An 18318-nucleotide genomic window follows, 5' to 3' on the forward strand; every position below is an offset into this window, starting at 1 on the left:
GTGTTTCGCGTCTGTCAATTCTCCATTTCCAGCACCCTGTAAATTTACAGAAACCATCACTGTCTGTCCAGAATAGAAATTCACAAGATTCTCTACTCCATAATCGCCAACTGTGATTAAATGTATTCCTGGAGGTTTTATCACATCTTTTATGTTGCCCCATCCTCCAACCTCCATTCCACACTGCCTTCCTAGGCCAATTGGAAAGCAAAAAGACTCATCACGTTACAGGACGATTGATGGTCAACCAAACAACTTTTATCTATTGTCAATATTTTAATATCCAGTGAAGAGAAATATTCCAAAAAAATTACAAAAAAGTATATTTTTTAATGTCCAGACAATTTTCCAGAGATGCAGGTTTGAATCCCACAGTCCAAAGATGTGTCGGTTAGGTGGACTAGCCATGCTAAATGTACAGGGTTACAGGGATAGGGCTGGATGGTGGGCCAAATGGCTTCCTTCTGCACTGCGGGGATTCTATGATCCTATGGTATGGTGAATTTTGAATATAATTAAAATCTGGAACTAAAAGCCTACTGATGACCATGAAACCATTGTTCGTTGTTGTAAAAACCCATCTAGTTCACTAATGTCTTTGAGGGAAGGAAATCTGCTCTCCTTACCTGGTCTGGCTTATATGTGACTCCAGATCTACAGCAATGTGGTTGACTCTTAAAACGTCCTCTGAAACTTAGTTCAAGGACAAATAGGAATGGGTGATGAATGCTGGCCCAGCCAGGGACACCCACAGTGTGAATGAATTAGGAAAAATATCTGCCATCCTTACCCGGTCTGGTCTAACTATATATCAAGAGCAATGTGGTTGACTCTTAAAATGCCCTGAGATGGCCAAGCAAACCACTCAGTTCAAGGACAATTAGGGATAGACAATAAATGCTGGCCTAGTCAGCAATTCCCACATTCCCTGGACAAATAAAAAATTCCTGGACTCCAGTCCAATCCGGGAGAGTTGGTAACTGGTCCAGGCTCATAGCGCATGCGCCCTGCTGCACATTGTTCCTGTCAAGATGGCGGCCGGTAACCCGGGCCTGGAGCCGCTCAGCTCCGACTCTGTTCTGTACCGATTGAAGCGATACCGGGAACATGTTATCTGAATTGGGGCATCCACTAGGTATTTATGAAGCCTCCCAGCCCACTCCGCTGCTTCTATCCCTCCCCGGTCACCCAGCGGCTCCATTACTGAACCTCACTCCATTGTTTCTTTCCGGCTCCTCGCAGCTCCAGTCACAGCCCGGCCTGCGCATGCTCCAGTCACAGCCAGGTACTGCGCTTGCGCAATAATTGCAGTAATGTGGATAGAACATAGAACATAGAACATTACAGCGCAGAACAGGCCCTTCGGCCCACGATGTTGCACCGACCAGTTAAAAAAAAAACTGTGACCCTCCAACCTAAACCAATTTCTTTTCGTCCATGAACCTATCTACGGATCTCTTAAACGCCCCCAAACTAGGCGCATTTACTACTGATGCTGGCAGGGCATTCCAATCCCTCACCACCCTCTGGGTAAAGAACCTACCCCTGACATCGGTTCTATAACTACCCCCCCTCAATTTAAAGCCATGCCCCCTCGTGCTGGATTTCTCCATCAGAGGAAAAAGGCTATCACTATCCACCCTATCTAAACCTCTAATCATCTTATATGTTTCAATAAGATCCCCTCTTAGCCGCCGCCTTTCCAGCGAAAACAATCCCAAATCCCTCAGCCTCTCCTCATAGGATCTCCCCTCCATACCAGGCAACATCCTGGTAAACCTCCTCTGCACCCTCTCCAAAGCCTCCACATCCTTCCTGTAATGTGGGGACCAGAACTGCACACAGTACTCCAAGTGCGGCCGCACCAGAGTTGTGTACAGTTGCAACATAACGCTACGACTCCTAAATTCAATCCCCCTACCAATAAACGCCAAGACACCATATGCCTTCTTAACAACCTTATCTACTTGATTCCCAACTTTCAGGGATCTATGCACACATACACCTAGATCCCTCTGCTCCTCCACACTATTCAAAGTCCTCCCGTTAGCCCTATACTCAACACATCTGTTATTCCTACCAAAGTGAATTACCTCACACTTCTCCGCATTAAACTCCATCCGCCACCTCTCGGCCCAACTTTGCAACCTGTCTAAGTCTTCCTGCAAACTACGACACCCTTCCTCACTGTCTACCACACCACCGACTTTGGTGTCATCAGCAAATTTGCTAATCCACCCAACTATACCCTCATCCAGATCATTAATAAATATTACAAACAGCAGTGGCCCCAAAACAGATCCCTGAGGTACACCACTTGTAACCGCACTCCATGATGAATATTTACTATCAACCACCACCCTCTGTTTCCTATCCGCTAGCCAATTCCTGATCCAATTTCCTAGATCACCCCCAATCCCATACATCTGCATTTTCTGCAGAAGCCTACCATGGTGAACCTTATCAAACGCCTTACTAAAATCCATATATACCACGTCCACTGCCTTGCCCCCATCCACCTCCTTGGTCACTTTCTCAAAAAACTCAATAAGGTGAGTAAGGCACGACCTACCTGCCACAAAACCATGCTGACTATCACCTATCAATTCATTACTCTCCAAATAACTATAAATCCTATCCCTTATAATTTTTTCCAACATCTTGCCGACAACAGAAGTGAGACTCACCGGTCTATAATTCCCGGGGAAGTCTCTGTTCCCCTTCTTAAACAATGGGACAACATTCGCTAACCTCCAATCTTCTGGTACTATACCAGAGGCCAACGACGACCTGAAGATCAGAGCCAGAGGCTCTGCAATCACTTCTCTTGCCTCCCAGAGAATCCTTGGATAAATCCCATCCGGACCAGGGGATTTATCTATTTTCAGACCCTCCAGAATATCCTGCACATCCTCCTTATCAACTGTAATACTGTCTATTCTACTCCCTTGCAACCCAGTGTCCTCCTCAGCTATATTCATGTCCCCTTGCGTGAACACCGAAGAGAAATATTGGTTCAATGCTTCACCAATCTCCTCCGGTTCCACACATAACTTCCCTCTGCCATCTATAACTGGCCCTAAACTTGCCCTAACCAACCTTCTGTTCTTGACATACCTATAGAACGCCTTAGGATTCTCTTTAACCCTATCCGCCAAAGTCTTCTCATGTCCCCTTTTAGCCCTTCTAAGCTCGCTCTTCAACTCCCTCTTAGCCAATCTAAAGCTTTCTAGTGCACTACCCGAGTGCTCACATCTCATCCGAACATAAGCCTCCTTTTTCTTTTTAACCAACAAAGAAACTTTTTTGGTGCACCACGGTTCCCTAGCCCTACCAATTCCTCCTTGCCTGACAGGGACATACCTATCACAGACTTGCAGTAGCTGCTCCTTGAAAAAACTCCACATGTCGGACGTTCCCAGTCCCTGTAATCTCCTAGTCCAACCTATGTTTCCTAATTCTCTCCTAATAGCCTCATAATTACCCTTCCCCCAGCTAAAACCACTGGCCCGAGGTTCATGCCTATCCCTTTCCATCACTAAGGTGAACGTAACCGAATTGTGGTCACTATCACCAAAATGCACACCAACTTCCAAGTCTAGCACCTGGTCTGGCTCATTTCCCAGCACCAGATCCAATATAGCCTCACCTCTAGTTGGCCTGTCTACATACTGAGTCAAAAAACCTTCCTGCACGCTTTGAACAAAAACTGACCCCTCTAACGAGCTAGAGCTATAACAATTCCAGTCAATATTAGTCAAGTTAAAATCCCCCATAACAATTGCCCTATTACTTTCACTCCTAAGCAGGATTGACTCCGCAATCCTTTCCTCAACCTCTCTAGAACTTTTAGGACACAGTCTCACCCGCAGAGAATGTTGGGTAATCACCTCACCATTCAAACCCATATTGTTCAATAGAAAATACGATTTGCGATCTGATTATGATTGGTACCATTGGGCCAAAGTTCAAATGTGTTACTTCAATTCATTTGGCAACTAAGCAGCATAGGCCTTCCAGCACATTTCTGTCCTGGGTGTGATTGACAACATAACAATCACCTGCATTTAGATGTGAACTCGCTGGGGTGAACAAGTGATTTGTGCCTTCTTAGACAGAACAGTTAAACTATCCCTCGCCAATAAGAGGGGTAGTTAAAATGCTTTGAGCTTTTAAAGTTATAGAGTGTTAACCACTGAGGAAATCCCTTTGCGAACGTTAAGTGTTTGAGTGGTCTTCCTCTGGTGTAATTCTGCTGTTCTATCGGTAAATGGGATGACTGAGTCAATTTTCACATTCAGCTGGGAAATAATTTGTTGATGGTGGGATTTAATCCAAAGGTTTACAGCTCAGACGGGAATCTCAAAAATTGGGCAAAAAATGCTGGCCTTGCCAGCAATGTCCACACCCCATGAATTATTATTATTTTTAAATAGTTCCTTTTGACGTGCTCTCCATCTCCCTGTCTCCTTCTTCCTCAAAGCATCAAACTTAAGGGAAAAGCATATAGCTACACAGAGGTGAGTGGCAGGTCAGATGATTGGCTGGAATATAAAGAACAGTAGAGAATGACTAAAAGGTTAATTGGAAGAAAAACATTAGAGTATGAGAGGAAGTTAGCTGTTAATGTTAAAATGAATAGCAAGAGTTTCTATAGGTATTCGAAAAGGAAAAGAGGAATAAGGTGAGTGTTGGCGCTCAAGAGAATGAGAATGGGGAGTAATAGTAGATAATAAATGGCCAATGAAATAAACAAATCTTTGCTTCTGTCTTCACTATAGAAAATACAAACCCAGCCAGTCCTAGCTGTAAATCAGGAGGTGGAAGGGAGAGTGAACTAGGAGAAATTACAATGACGTGGGAAGCTGTACTGAGCTGCAGCTGACAAGTCTCTGGGTCACGATGGAATTCATCCTAGCATCTTAAGAAGGTGGTTAATGAGATAGTGACAGTAGATTTGTTGGTGTTAATTTTCCAAAGTTCCCTAGATTCTGGAGAGGTTCCATCAGACTGGAAAGTAGCAAATATAAGCCCTCTAATTCAAGAATGGATGGTGGCATAAGACAGGAAATTTAGGCCAGTTCGATAGACATCTGTTGTGGGGAAGATGTTAGAATCAATCATTAAAGAGGTTATAGCTGGCCACTTTGGAAAAACTCAAGGTAATCAGGAAGAGTTAGCATGGTTTAATGAGATTGTGTTTAACCAATTGGAGTTCTTTGAAGAAGTAACGTGTGGATAGAAGGGAACCTGTGGATCTGCTGAATTGAATTCCAGAAAACATGTGATAAGGTGCCACATCAAAGGTTATCATGGAAAACAAAAGCTAGTAGTGCAGGGGGTAACATATTACCCCCTGCACTGCTTCTGATAGAAGATTCGCTGTCAGAAAGTAGAGAGAATGCATATTTATTGTTTAACATGGGAATGGAGGTGAATGTAATGCTGAGACCAGTAGCAATCTGTGTGGTTGTTCTTGATGCTGTCAGAGTGAGTTCACCCTCACAGGCAGGAAGACTGTTCACTGTGATAACATCAAACTGACACCGGCTGTTTCATTCTCAGGAAATACAACTTCCTGTTTCTCTGCTGCCGGTTCAAAACCTCACATCTCACTTCTGAGCAGAAAATAAATCCAGGAACCACAATCTGGTGAGAACATCTGTCAATGCGGCCTTTATCTGTCCACAGAGTCAGGGCAGAGTCACACTGATCACATTGCGGTGACATTTACAAATGAGCCTATTATTTCTGTTCAGAGTTTCCATTCCCAGATATAACTGGCTGTGTTTGTGGATCAGTCAGAGTTCGCTCTGATCCCCATAGCCGGGAACTGATAGCCTGCTCCCTTATATTTTCTATCATTGTGTGTTGCTTGTTTCCTGTTTCTCAGCTTTTATCTTTGACAACCTCATCTTTCTGCTTTTTAAAATCTCTCTCAATTTTTCTCTCAGTCTTTCTGTCTCTCCTTTCCTCTGTATCTTTCTCAGGTTTTGTGTGTTCCTATTTAATCAAGATGTTCAAAATCATGAAGGGTTTCTGATTGATTATGGAAGGAAAATCAGGGAGAAAAGCAGAAAACCTCGGCAGGTCCTGCAGCATCTGTTCAGAGAGAAAGTTAACATTTTGAGTCCATATGATTCTTCAGGACAGGAAAAACGTGGGTTTTTAGATCAGGGAATATGATGGGGAGATTTAATAGAGATGTTTAAAATGACAAATGATTTATGATAGTGTCAATGGAGAGGAACTGTTTCCCAGGAGCAGGAGGGTCTGTAAGCAGAGGACACAGAGATTTAACATAATTGACAGCCTAACTTTAGGGCATGATAAGGAGATTGTTTTACACAATGATTTGATGTGATCTGGAATGCACAAACTGACAGGTGCTAGAAGCAGGTTTGATAGTGACTTTCAAAGGGAATTGGATAAATACTTGCAGAAGGTAAATTGGCAGAGTGATGGTGAATGGGATTAATTGGACAGTTCACTCGTCTTTGTGACATTCTGAATATTTCTATTTGACTTTATGTGGAATTTGCACATTCTCTCCATGTCCGCGTGGAGAAGCAACTGGGTTTTTATGACAATCCAGCAGCTTCATGGTGACTATTTCCTCCTGCTGGCCCCAGAAATTACCAGATTCATTCAGCTCAATTTGACAACCTGCCTTTGTGTTGTTGTGGGTTCTCTCTCACTCCCTTTTTTCTGTTTTAAATCAATTTCACAGGGTTTTAGAAGGGGACGATTTGCGGTCTGGTCTCAAACAAAACATCACATCAGGATCTGACGGAGTCACCCTTAATATCATAGCCTGAATATCACTGGACTTTGAACATGGAAGGAGAAAGCATTCGTCACAGTGGGGAGAAACCATACACGTGTTCTGTGTGTGGACGAGGCTTCAACCAATCATCTGATCTGTCAAAGCACGAATGCAGTCACAGCGGGGGGATGACTTGGAAATGTGAGGAATGTGCAGCAGTATTCAGATCCTCAGCTGAGCTGGAAACTCACCAGTGTGCTCACACTGGGGAAAGACCAATCAGCTGCTCTGAGTGTGGGAAAGGATTCAGTCACTTATCCCAGCTAATGATACACCAGCGAGTTCACACTGGGGAGAGACCATTCACCTGTTGTGAGTGTGGGAAGAAATTCACTCAGTCATCCAACTTACGGACACACCAGCGAGGTCATTCAGGGGAGAAACCATTTACCTGCTCCAGATGTGGAAAGAAATTCCCTCATTTGTCTCATCTGCTGGCTCACCAGCAAGTTCACACTGACCAGAAACCTTTTAATTGTTCAGACTGCGGGAAATGTTTTAAAAGTTCCAGGGAACTGTTGTCCCATCAACGTGTTCACACTGATGAGAAACCATTCAGGTGCTCTCATTGTGGGACTGGGTTCAGACATTCATCTCATCTCATTGTACACCAGCGAGTTCACACTGGGGAGAGGCCGTTCACCTGCTCTGACTGTGGGAAGGGATTCACTCAGTTATCCAACCTGCTGACACACCAGCGAGGCCACACTGAAGAGAAACCGTTCACCTGTTCCCAATGTGGGAAGGGATTCACTCGATCATCTGACCTCCTGACACATCAGCTTGTTCACACTGGGGAGAGACCGTTCACATGCTCCAAGTGTGGAAAGGGATTCACTACCTCATCGCACTTGCTGAGACACCAGCGAATTCACTCTGGCGAGAGGCGGTTCATCTGCTCCGAGTGTGGGAAGGGATTCACTCAGTCATCTGACCTGCTGACCCACCAGCGAATTCATGAGTAACTACAATGATTAGATTTTGTGGTTAATCAAGTCAGGAATGAACATTGCTGATCAGGGTCTATTTCTGCTGATAATAAACTCCAGCCTACTTATAGATGTTAATATTCTCGATAAAAGTCAAATAAATCAGCTTTATGTTAAATACCAATGTCTGAATCTTTTAACATCACAAACACAAGGTAGTTCCTTTTCAAAGGCTCCCTCAAGCTCTCTGTCCTCTCCAACACTCTCTCCTGGTTAAAAGTGATTGTTATAATCTGCCTCTCCAATCATGGTTTTGTCCATTTATCCAAATATTTCCCATGTGACTCCGTTTTTTCTTTCTCAAACTCCTCTGAAGCATAGTGGGATGTTTTATTACATTAAACATGTTCTATAAAGACATAAGAACTAGGAGCAGGTGTAGGCCATCTGGCCCCTCGAGCCTGCTCCGCCATTCAATAAGATCATTGATCTTTTTGTGGACTCAGCTCCGCTTACCCACCCACTGACCATAACCCTTAATTCATTTACTGTTCAAACATTTATCTATCTGGCCTTGAAAACATTCAATGAGGTAGCCTCAACTGCTTCAGTGGACAGGGAATTCCACAGATTCACAAGTTCCTCCTCAACTCAGTCCTAAATCTGCTCTGCCTTATTTTGAGGCCATGACCCCTAGTTCTAGTTTCACCTGCCAATGGAAACAACCTCCTTATTTCTATCTTATCCATTCCCTTCATAATCTTATATGTTTCTATAAGATCTCCCCTCATTCTTCTGAATTCCAATGAGTATAGTCCCAGTCTACTTAGTCTTTCTCCAAAAGCCAACCCTCTCAATTCCAGAATCAACCTCATGAACTTCCTCTGCACCCCCTCCAGTGTCAGGATATCCTTTCTCAAATAAGGAGACCAAAACTGTACATAGTACTCCAGGTGTGGCCTCACCAACAACTTATACAAGTTGTTACTGTTTCTCAAGTCAGTTTGTACACAGTAAGATTCCACAAACAGCAGTCAGACCGATTGAAGAAGGGAAAGGGTTAATGTATTTTGTACCTAAAAGGTTGAACTTTGTACTTAGAATGTATCACAAGCATGACCCTTCATTATGGCTAATCCCCTTGTTTATAGTGCTTCAGGCATGAATATAAGTTATTTATTCATGGTTTCATTCTTTAACTTCATTCTTATAAAGACAGACAGCAAAATACCAATGTAATGTTTGTAAAGTCTTACCTTTTCTACAAGCTTGTCTGTGGTTTGAGGAAGGAAGGCAATTACAAGATGTGGAGCATGATAACGGCCATTTAAAGGAGGACTCCCGCTGGGCCAGCTACAATTGTGCCGGTAACTTCAAAGGAAGGGCCGTGGAAGAGCAGGAAACCTCAGACTGTATCGTGACTACAGCTGCCAGAGAACTGGACTTTGATTCATGACCAGACCAGTGTTTGTGTCGTGACTGGTGCTGGGAGCCATAATGTATATATATCCCCACTTTTCTGTGTTCAGGGAGAACTTTGGCTTCCGCTTTCAAGGGGTCAAGTTCTCCCGTGAGCTTGTGAGAATAAAGCCTACTTTATTTTGACTCATACCAGCCTCAGAGGTATTTTTTACCTACTACACCGACTAACCCATAGTAGTGTTAGTTAAGGCAGGAATGTTGGTCCCATTGCAGCAGGAGAACTCCCCTGTGGACAGTCTGTGGAGTTTTTGAGCTCTCCTGAGCTGAGAGTGGATCTGATTGAACTGTCAGGCCTGCAGTGGACCTTGAAGAACCGCTGTCTGGGATCTTTCCTCTCGATTCACTGATTCAAATCTTTTTGGCCAACCAAATAAACTAACTTAAATTTCAATTCACTCACTCCCAGCTAAAGTTGTTCCTGATCAGTCACATAATTAACTTTGAATATCAATCCCTATTTAACCTTTGGAGCAAAATCTACAAAATCAAAATCAGCTGTAAAAGAGAAAGAAAGTTCTTGTGTTCATTCAGAAACTTTCACACCCTTAGAGCATCCCAAAGTGATTCAGTCAATGATAGATTTTGGAAGGAAGAATGAGGAGAGGCAGAATAAACTAAATGGGACAATTTTAAACAGAATGCAGGAATGCAGTGACTTGGGAGTGGATGTAAACAAATGCTTTACTGTGACAGGACAAGTTGATCAATCTGTTTAAATATAAAACTAATAGGTCCTCCGTTTATTAATGGAGACATGGAGTACAAAAGCAAGACAATTATAGTAAATCTTTATAAATCACTGATTAATCCCCAGCTGAAATATTGTGTTCAATGCTGAGCACCGCACTTTGGGAAAGATGTCAAGGTCTTGGGGAGGGGGCAGGGAAAATTTCCCAGAATAGTATCAGGGATGAGAGGTTTTAGTTCTGTGGAGAGACTGCAGCAGCTGGGATTGTTCTTATTCAAGCTGAGAAGGTTAAGGAATGATTTAATAGAGGTGTGGATTTAAAAAAAACATTTTCCATCTCCATCGGGAGAAATTGTTTCCATTGTGGGGATGGTTGGTAACCACAGAACCCGGATTTAAAATAATTAGCAAAATATCCAGGATGGAGATGAGAGATTATTTTACTCAGTGAATTATGACGATCTGGAACACATTGTCTGAATGACTGGTGGAGATCCAACAGTAACTTTCAGAAGTGATTTAGACTGATCGCTCTGCTTGTGAGTCTTTGGCACATTCACAAACCTACTCAGTAGCCATGGCAACAGACACTCGATTTCAGCAACTTGTGTGGAATTTCCATTTTAAAGTGTCATCATTCATTGTACATTAGGCCACATCTATAAACCTGTTTCTCACATGTCCAGTGAAGAGGGACAAGTGTGGATGGATGGATCACTTTGAGAAGTTCTTTGCTGTCTGATGTGATTTACCCTCTCAAAGGCCCATTTATAAACCTTATTTTTGGGGTCTTACATCAATCACTTATTCAATTGTCCATTAGTCAAGCACAGATAATCAAGGTAATCCCTCCTATTCCCATCGAATATTCATGAAGTCATTTTGTGGCTCATTGCTTGCTCGGACATCCGGCTTAATCGTTACTCAGACAGTTGGTTTCCACGTGGGTCATGACAACCCCCCAAGCCGATCAAGTTTGTCTTGTTTCAGGTTCTGTGCTACAGAAGTGTCTTTGGCAGAGACAACAGGTCCACACTGTCCTGTGTTTATCAACCCAGGAAGCTTTCCTGATAAGAAAAGGAGTGAGAGAGAGACCCCCATAATAGTCAATACATTTCCAAAGATTTATATAAGGTTATTGGTGATTTCTTAAAGATGTCCCCACCAAGAGAGGGATTATCCTTATTGACATCTCAACTGATTTCAGACGAACCTCACCATTTTAAGCTGTTTCCAAGCTTGCTTTCCTAATTTCTGAATGACATTCCCTGGATAACAGACTGAAGCTACTCGAATGATCAGAATCAGCCACACAAATCCATAAGCTGCCATCGAGAGTAAATGTCAAAACTTTTCCAGTAAGTGTGATAACTGTTGACTTCGATTCATCCTCCCCACCTGCAGATCATCTTTCACAATTCTAAATTATTGACATGCTGTAAATACATCTGGTTCAAACACACGTTCATGCACGAACTTTAAAGATTCTCCAGGTCTCTGTTCACTTGCATCCACCTTGTGGATATTTTCTAACTGATTCTGGACCTCATCAATTTGTCCTTTGTGAACCGGTTTAGAAATCCTATTGAGGATATACTCGTAATCCGTGTCACCCTCTTCTCCAATCCACAGGATATCTCTCACCCCCGGCCGGCCTGTTTTCTCTCAGACTATCTATCAGTCATTCCCTGTAATGAGGCAGTGCCATTGTATCGTCCTGGCTTCACTTAGGAACTTCTCCATTCATGTTTAACGAAAACTGATCCCACTCCGAACACCACCTGTAAGATTTAGCTTCACAAATCACAGATTACCCAAAAAGGGTGTTGAGCTCAGAAGTGACTTAAAGTAGTTCATTGAGGAACAACAGTTTAAGTGTGATGCAGAAGGCAAATAAACAGGAAAAACCCACAAACTGACAGGTGAGAATGATTTACCAGTCCCAGAGGACAAACAGGGTGACACAGAGAGAGTGCTGGTCTCTGTAGCTGGTGGCTGCAGTCTCCTCTGAATGGTTAACTGTTGTGAGCCAGAGTGCGGGTGTTGGGCTGAAGCCAGTACGGATCACTTCAAAATCTCTTCGCTCTCGAGAGCCTGTTTTAACCTTCACGCAGACAGTTAGATTACATGAGGGTCATGAGATCGAAGGCCTGTGCTGCAAACAGAGTTAACTGGTCTGTCCTGTGTTTGTCAGCCAGTAACCTGCTGTAGAAGCTTTCTTCATAAGACAGTGAGCTACTTCTATAATAATCCAGAAATTTCTTAAGATTTTATAGGGTTATCGGACAGTGATTTTTTTTTTACAGCCTAGTACTTGGATTGGAACTTGTGTGCACTCCCGAGCTGAGGGGAATACTTTTTTGATTTGATTTGATTTATTGTCACATGTATTAGTATACAGTGAAAAGTATTGTTTCTTGTGCGCTATACAGACAAGCATACTGTTCATAAAGAAGGAAACGAGAGAGTGCAGAATGTAGTGTTACAATCACAGCCAGTCATAGCTAGGGTGCAGAGAAGGATCAACTTAATGTGAGGTAGGTGCATTCAAAAGTCTGATGGCAGCAGGGAAGAAGCTGTTCTTGAGTCAGTTGTATGTGACCTCAAACTTTTGTATCTTTTTCCCCGAGGAAAGAAGGTGGAAGAAAGTATGTCTGGGGTGCATGGGGTCCTTAATTATGCTGGCTGCTTTGCCGAGGCAGCGGGAAGTGTAGACAGAGTCAATGGATGGGAGGCTGGTTTGCGTGATGGATTGGGCTACATTCACGACCTTTTGTAGTTTCTTGCGTCTTGGGCAGAGCAGGAGCCATACCAAGCTGTGATACAACCAGAAAGAATGCTTTCTTTGGTGCATCTGTAAAAGTTGGTGAGAGTCGTAACTGACATGCCAAATTTCCTCAGTCTTCTGAGAAAGTAGAGGCACTGGTGAGCTTTCTTAACTATAGTGTCGGCATGGGGGGACCAGGACAGGTTGTTGGTGATCTGGACATGTAAAAACTTGAAGCTCTCGACCCTTTCTACTTCGTCCCCGTTGATGTAGACAGGGACATGTTCTTCTTTACGCTTCCTGAAGTCGATGACAATCTCCTTTGTTTTGTTGACATTGAGGGAGAGATTATTGTTGCCGTACCAGTTCACCAGATTCTCTATCTCATTCCTGTTCTCTGTCTCGTCATTGTTTGAGATCCGACCCACTATGGTGGTGTCGTCAGCAAACTTGAAAATCGAAATTCTGGACCCACAGGAGGGGTAAGATTTGGGAACTCACGATTCTCCATCAATTCTCATTCCCCTTCTTTCTGGTGGATAATGAAGGTGTCACTGTGTGTAATGTGCAAGTCAGTAAGAATTGTCAGCAAGGATTAATCAGCACTTTCTAATTGGAGATGTTCATCAGTGGAACCTCTCAGACACTGAATTGTAGAGTTTGTACCAAAGATCAATTTAGGATTGAAGTAAAAGTTCAGAATCTTGTTGTAAACTAATTTCTGATGAGAGTTGCTGAGTTATGGGGAAAGATCAGAGGCAGCGGTTCTTAAAGGGAAGCTGCAGCCCTGAGAACACAATCAGCTCTAGATCGAGAATTTTAAACTTCAGCCCAGTTACAGGGATTATTAACATCAACAAAACAAAATCCAAACTAGATAAAACTAGAACCAGAGGCCACAACCTCAGGCTAAAGGGACAATCCTTTAAAACAGAGATGAGGAGGAATTTCTTCAGCCAGGAAATGGTGAATCTGTGGAACTCTTTGCCACAGAAGGCTGTGGAGGTCAGGTCATTGAGTGTCTTTAAGACAGAGATAGATCAGAGATCAGGGGTTATGGGGAAAAGGCAGGAGAATGGGCATGAGAAAAAAATCAGCCATGATTGAATGGCGGAGCAGACTCGATGGGCCGAATGGCCTAATTCTGCTCCTATGTCTTATGGACTTATGAACTGTCAGTATTGAACTGCACTAACAGCAGAATCCAATCCCTGCAGTTAATTGTGAACTCGTTGGTGCCGCAGCAGGCTGCCAGACTGAGTGAATCCCTTCCCACACTCGGAGCAGGTGAATGGCCTCTCCCTTGTGTGAACATGCTGGTGTCTCCTCAGGTGCGATGAACAAGTGAATTTGTTCCCACACTCAGAGCAGGTGAATGGTCTCTCTCCAGTGTGTGTTCGCTGGTGTGTCTGCAGGTGAGATAACTGAGAAAATTTATTCCCACACTCAGAGCAGATGAATGGCTTCTCCCCAGTGTGAACCCGCTGGTGTACACTGAGCTGGGCTGAAGACCTGAATCTCTTTCCACAGGAAGTGCAGCTGAACAGCTTTTCCTCAGTGTGAATTCGCTGGTGACTTAGCAAATCAGAGGGCCCAGTGAATCCTTTCCCACATACAGGGCAGGTGAATGGTCTCTCCCCAGTGTGAACTTGCTGGTGTTTCAGCAGATTGGATGACTGAATGAATCCTTTTCCACACTCAGGGCAGGTGAACTGTGTCTCCCCAGTGTGAACTCGCTGGTGTCTCGACAGGTCAGATAACTGAGTGAATCTCTTTCCACACTCCAAGCAGATGAATGGTCTCTCTCCAGTGTGAAACCGCTGGTGTGTTAGCAATTGGGATGACTGAGTGAATCCTTTCCCACACTCTGAGCAGATGAACGGCCTCTCCCCAGTGTGACTGCGCTGATGAATTTCCAGCAGGGATGGAGAATTGAATCCTTTCCCACACTCCCCACATTTCCACGGTTTCTCCATGGTGTTGGTGTCCTTGTGTCCCTCCAGGTTGGATGATCAGTTGAAGCCTCATGAACACACAGAACACGTGGACAATTTCTCCTCACTGTGAACTGTGTGATGTTTTTTCAGGCTGTGTAACTGGTTAAAGCTCTTTCCACAGTCAGTTCACTGGAACACTCTCACTCGGGTGTGTGTGTGTCTCGGTGCTTTTCCATTCACACTGATATTTCAAACCTTTTCCCACAGGCAGAACAGACAAACATTTCTCCTTCCACATTCGAAGACTGATGATATTCAAATCCTGATTAATCGAGTGACTCTGTCGGCTCTTTACATGATACTTGGTTTGAGTTTCTCGTCTGCAAATCCTCCCGTTTTAATTCTCTGCAAAAAGAGTTTACAAAGTCGTCACCGGAAGAACAGGAAATTCTAGTTCCTATGGAACACTTTGATCTCTTGATCCCCAAAGTTGCAAATTCCTGTCCCACTCATGTCTTTAGTTTAAAATTTTCCTCTTTGTGTTCAAATCTCTCCAGGGCTTCATCCCTCCCTATCTCTATATTATCCTCCAGCCCCGCAACCCGCTGAGATATCTGTGCTGCTCTAATTCTGGCCTCTTGTACATTCACTATTTAATTGCTCCACCATTTGAGACCATGCCTTCAGTCTCTCATCCCCAAACTCTGAAACCCTCCCCCTTCACCTCTCCCTCTAGCTGCTGTATTTTTGTCCTTTAAGGCACTGGAGTATTGCTAAAAACCTTTTGTATCTTATACTCATCTGGACAGACACAAACATACCAAATTGTAAAGATTATCAGTTGGACTTGTGAAGTGTTTTACTTACACTTGCGAGCAGCTATATATAGTCAAACACAGGGAGCTGTCCTCTGCATGTAGAAGGAACATGTCCAAGCAATGGGCCTTTTCTGAAACTAAACAAAGGCAGGAGTGATAGTTCCCTGGTGCATTCTCCATGGCAACATCCTAACCAATCAGAACTGACTGTCGAACCAGTCAATACATGTTCCTCATGCAGCAGCAATTGTTGTTTGCTTTGAAAAATTGTATTTCTGCATCTGTCTGGAGGAGTGCAAGATGAAAAGCTTCAAAAACACATCTCTTTCAATCAGCAATACTTAAATTCCATACTACTGAGCGACCATGGGTTTACAATTCTATTATTGCTGATCTGAAAGTCCCAGTGAACGCACATTTTATGAATGGCTTATTGCCACCTATAAAGATCATGCATAAAAACAGAAAATGCTGGATAAACTCAGCAAGAATGGGAGCAATTGTGGAGAGAAACAAAGTTAATGTTTGAGTCCATGTGACCCTTCTACAGAACATAAAAAAGATATAAATGATAAACTTGAAGAGGGGTGGGGCAGAATGGAAAGCTAGTGATCGGTCAGAGTTAAGGAGAGATTGATAATGATGTCAGGGGCTTGAGAAAAAAGAGGGTGCTAATGGAATCATTAGGGATTGAAGAATGTTGACTGTGGCAAAGGTTAGATACGGAATGTGTTAATGGAAGATCAGAGGTCAGTACTCAGTGGGAGCAAAACTGAACAACAAGGGACAGTGGCCATGCAGGGCAGTTGTGTTGGGACAAGCCAAGAGGAACTGAATAGCAGAAAACAAAAAAGGAGAGTGAAGATGGAAGGGAAAGTTCACATTCTAAAGATGTTGAATGCAATGTTGAGTCCAGAAGACTGTAACTTGCCCAATTGGAAGATGAGGTGTTTTTCATTCAGTTTGCATTGTGTATCACTGAAGCATTGCAACAGACCAAGGGTGGGCATGAGAGCAAGACGCTGAGTTGAAATGGTAAGTGACCGGAAGGTTGGGGTCAAGCTTGGGGCTGGAGTGAAAGATGTTTCCACAAAGCAGTCACCCAGTGTATGTTTAATATCCCCAATGTAGAGGAGACCACAAAGGGAGCAGTGAATATAATTCACCAAGTTGGAGGAAGTATAAGTGAAATGCTGCATCACCTGAAAGGAGTATTTCTCCTTGGGCAATGAGCAGGTAAAGAGGCAGATGTTGTACATTCTGCGATTGCATGGAGATTGCGCATGCACTTGAGTGCACATTGCCCCGCATAAAGATGGCAGCAGCGCATGCGCTTTGGTGCAGATTGCCTCTATAAAGATGGTGGCCGGTATCTGGGGTCTCTCCTGGAGAAAGATCGCCGCGCCGAGCAAACGCGGGACCGAAAGCTTATTGAGGGTTTAGTGAAGCCGAGGGCTTATGAAGCCTCTCCAACTTACCTGCTGGCTCTATTTATGTTTACGGATTTATTTTTGGCTCTGGATCCGCACTCGCCCTTTGCAAAACTCGCATTTTAAAACCTCTCGCTCGAGCTCTTGCCTTCCGTCTCTACCGACTGCGCATGTGCCAACACAATGATTGACACCGATTCCGGACCAATCGGAAGAGGAGATGCTGGAGGTCAGAGGGTGAGCGGCTGATGCTCCAACCAATCGGACTGAATGAGGGGCGGGGTCGGGCTGAGAATGAAACATGCGCAGTGTCGGTGCGGTATCGGGATGAAGGCGATCGATTCTCAATGCACCGACACAGAGAGACTCATCCAAACACTGAACTGGGATCTCAGCCCAGGGAGGAGGGTGAGTGTGTGGGACCAGCATCTAAACTGGGATCTTAGCTCAGGGAGGAGAGAGAGAGAGAATGTGGGACCAGCATCTGAACTGGGACCTCAGCCCAAGGAGGAGGGAGAGTGTGTGGGACCGACATTTAAAAGAGAGGAAAAAATGTTCCAGAGAAACTGGAATTGTCTGTTCAGAATTTCTATCCTGTTCTGACAGCGATTAAATTTGTAAACTTTTGCAGAATATTGGAAGTGAGGATTTACAGCCAAAAGTTCAAACCAAACATCACATCAAGATCAAACAGAATGGCTCAATTCATCAGGATCTGAATATCATCAGATTTTAAATGTGGAAGGAGAAATGTTTGTTCTGATTTGACTTGGGTAGAGATTTGAAGAATTCGTGTGACTGGAAAAGCACCGAGTCTCTCTCTCTCTCTCACACACACACACACACACACACGTGAGAGTGTTCCAGTGAACTGACTGTGGAAAGAGCTTTAACCAGTTACACAGTCTGAAAAAAACATCACATCATTCAGTGAGGAGAAACTGTACACTTATTCTGTGTGTGGACGAGATTTCAACTGATCATCCAACCTGGAGAGACACAAGGACCCTGATACCATGGAGAAACCACAGAAATGTGAGGACTGTGGGAAGGGATTCAATTACCCATCCCAGCTGGAAAAGCATCGACGCAGTCACACAGGAGAGAGACCATTCACCTGCTCCATGTGTGGGAAGGGATTTGCTGACTCATTCTGCCTCCAGTCACACTTGCAAGCTCACGCTGAGGTTAAGCTATTCTGCTGCACATCCTGTGGGAAAATGTTTAGGTATTCATCCAACCTCATTGTACATCAGCAAGTTCACACTAGGGAGAAACCATTTACCTGCACTGTGTGTAGGAGGGGATTCACTTGGTCATCCCACCTGCTGAGACACCATCGAGTTCACACTGGGGCGAGGCCTGTCACCTATTCTGTGTGTGGGAAGGGATTCATTCTGCCCAAGACCACAAGGAACTACAAAAGGTCGTGAATGTAGCC

At 43.9% G+C, this 18318-nt stretch overlaps 2 protein-coding genes across 2 annotated transcripts in view; one reads left to right on the forward strand and one right to left on the reverse strand.

The window, feature by feature from the left end:
* The window catches only part of LOC144484347 (uncharacterized), a 122574-nt gene that overhangs the window by 72337 nt on the left and 31919 nt on the right, over positions 1-18318 (forward strand). Inside the window, exon 4 of the mRNA XM_078202885.1 lies at positions 7090-7712. Within this exon, the coding sequence (XP_078059011.1) occupies positions 7090-7712 (623 nt within the window). The remainder of the gene's footprint in view (positions 1-7089; positions 7713-18318) is intronic.
* LOC144484328 (uncharacterized) lies at positions 13910-14730 on the reverse strand. Its single transcript, XM_078202869.1, has one exon. It carries the CDS (start codon positions 14666-14668, stop codon positions 13910-13912), a length of 759 nt encoding a protein of 252 aa, XP_078058995.1. The 5' UTR covers positions 14669-14730.

Source organism: Mustelus asterias, unplaced genomic scaffold, assembly GCF_964213995.1.
Source record: "Mustelus asterias unplaced genomic scaffold, sMusAst1.hap1.1 HAP1_SCAFFOLD_100, whole genome shotgun sequence".
In the NCBI taxonomy this organism is placed as follows: Eukaryota; Metazoa; Chordata; class Chondrichthyes; order Carcharhiniformes; family Triakidae; genus Mustelus; species Mustelus asterias.

Excerpts from the sequence above, each read along its gene's own strand:
- LOC144484328 (XM_078202869.1), bottom strand. The coding sequence starts at position 14,668 with ATGGAGAAACCGTGGAAATGTGGGGAGTGTGGGAAAGGATTCAATTCT.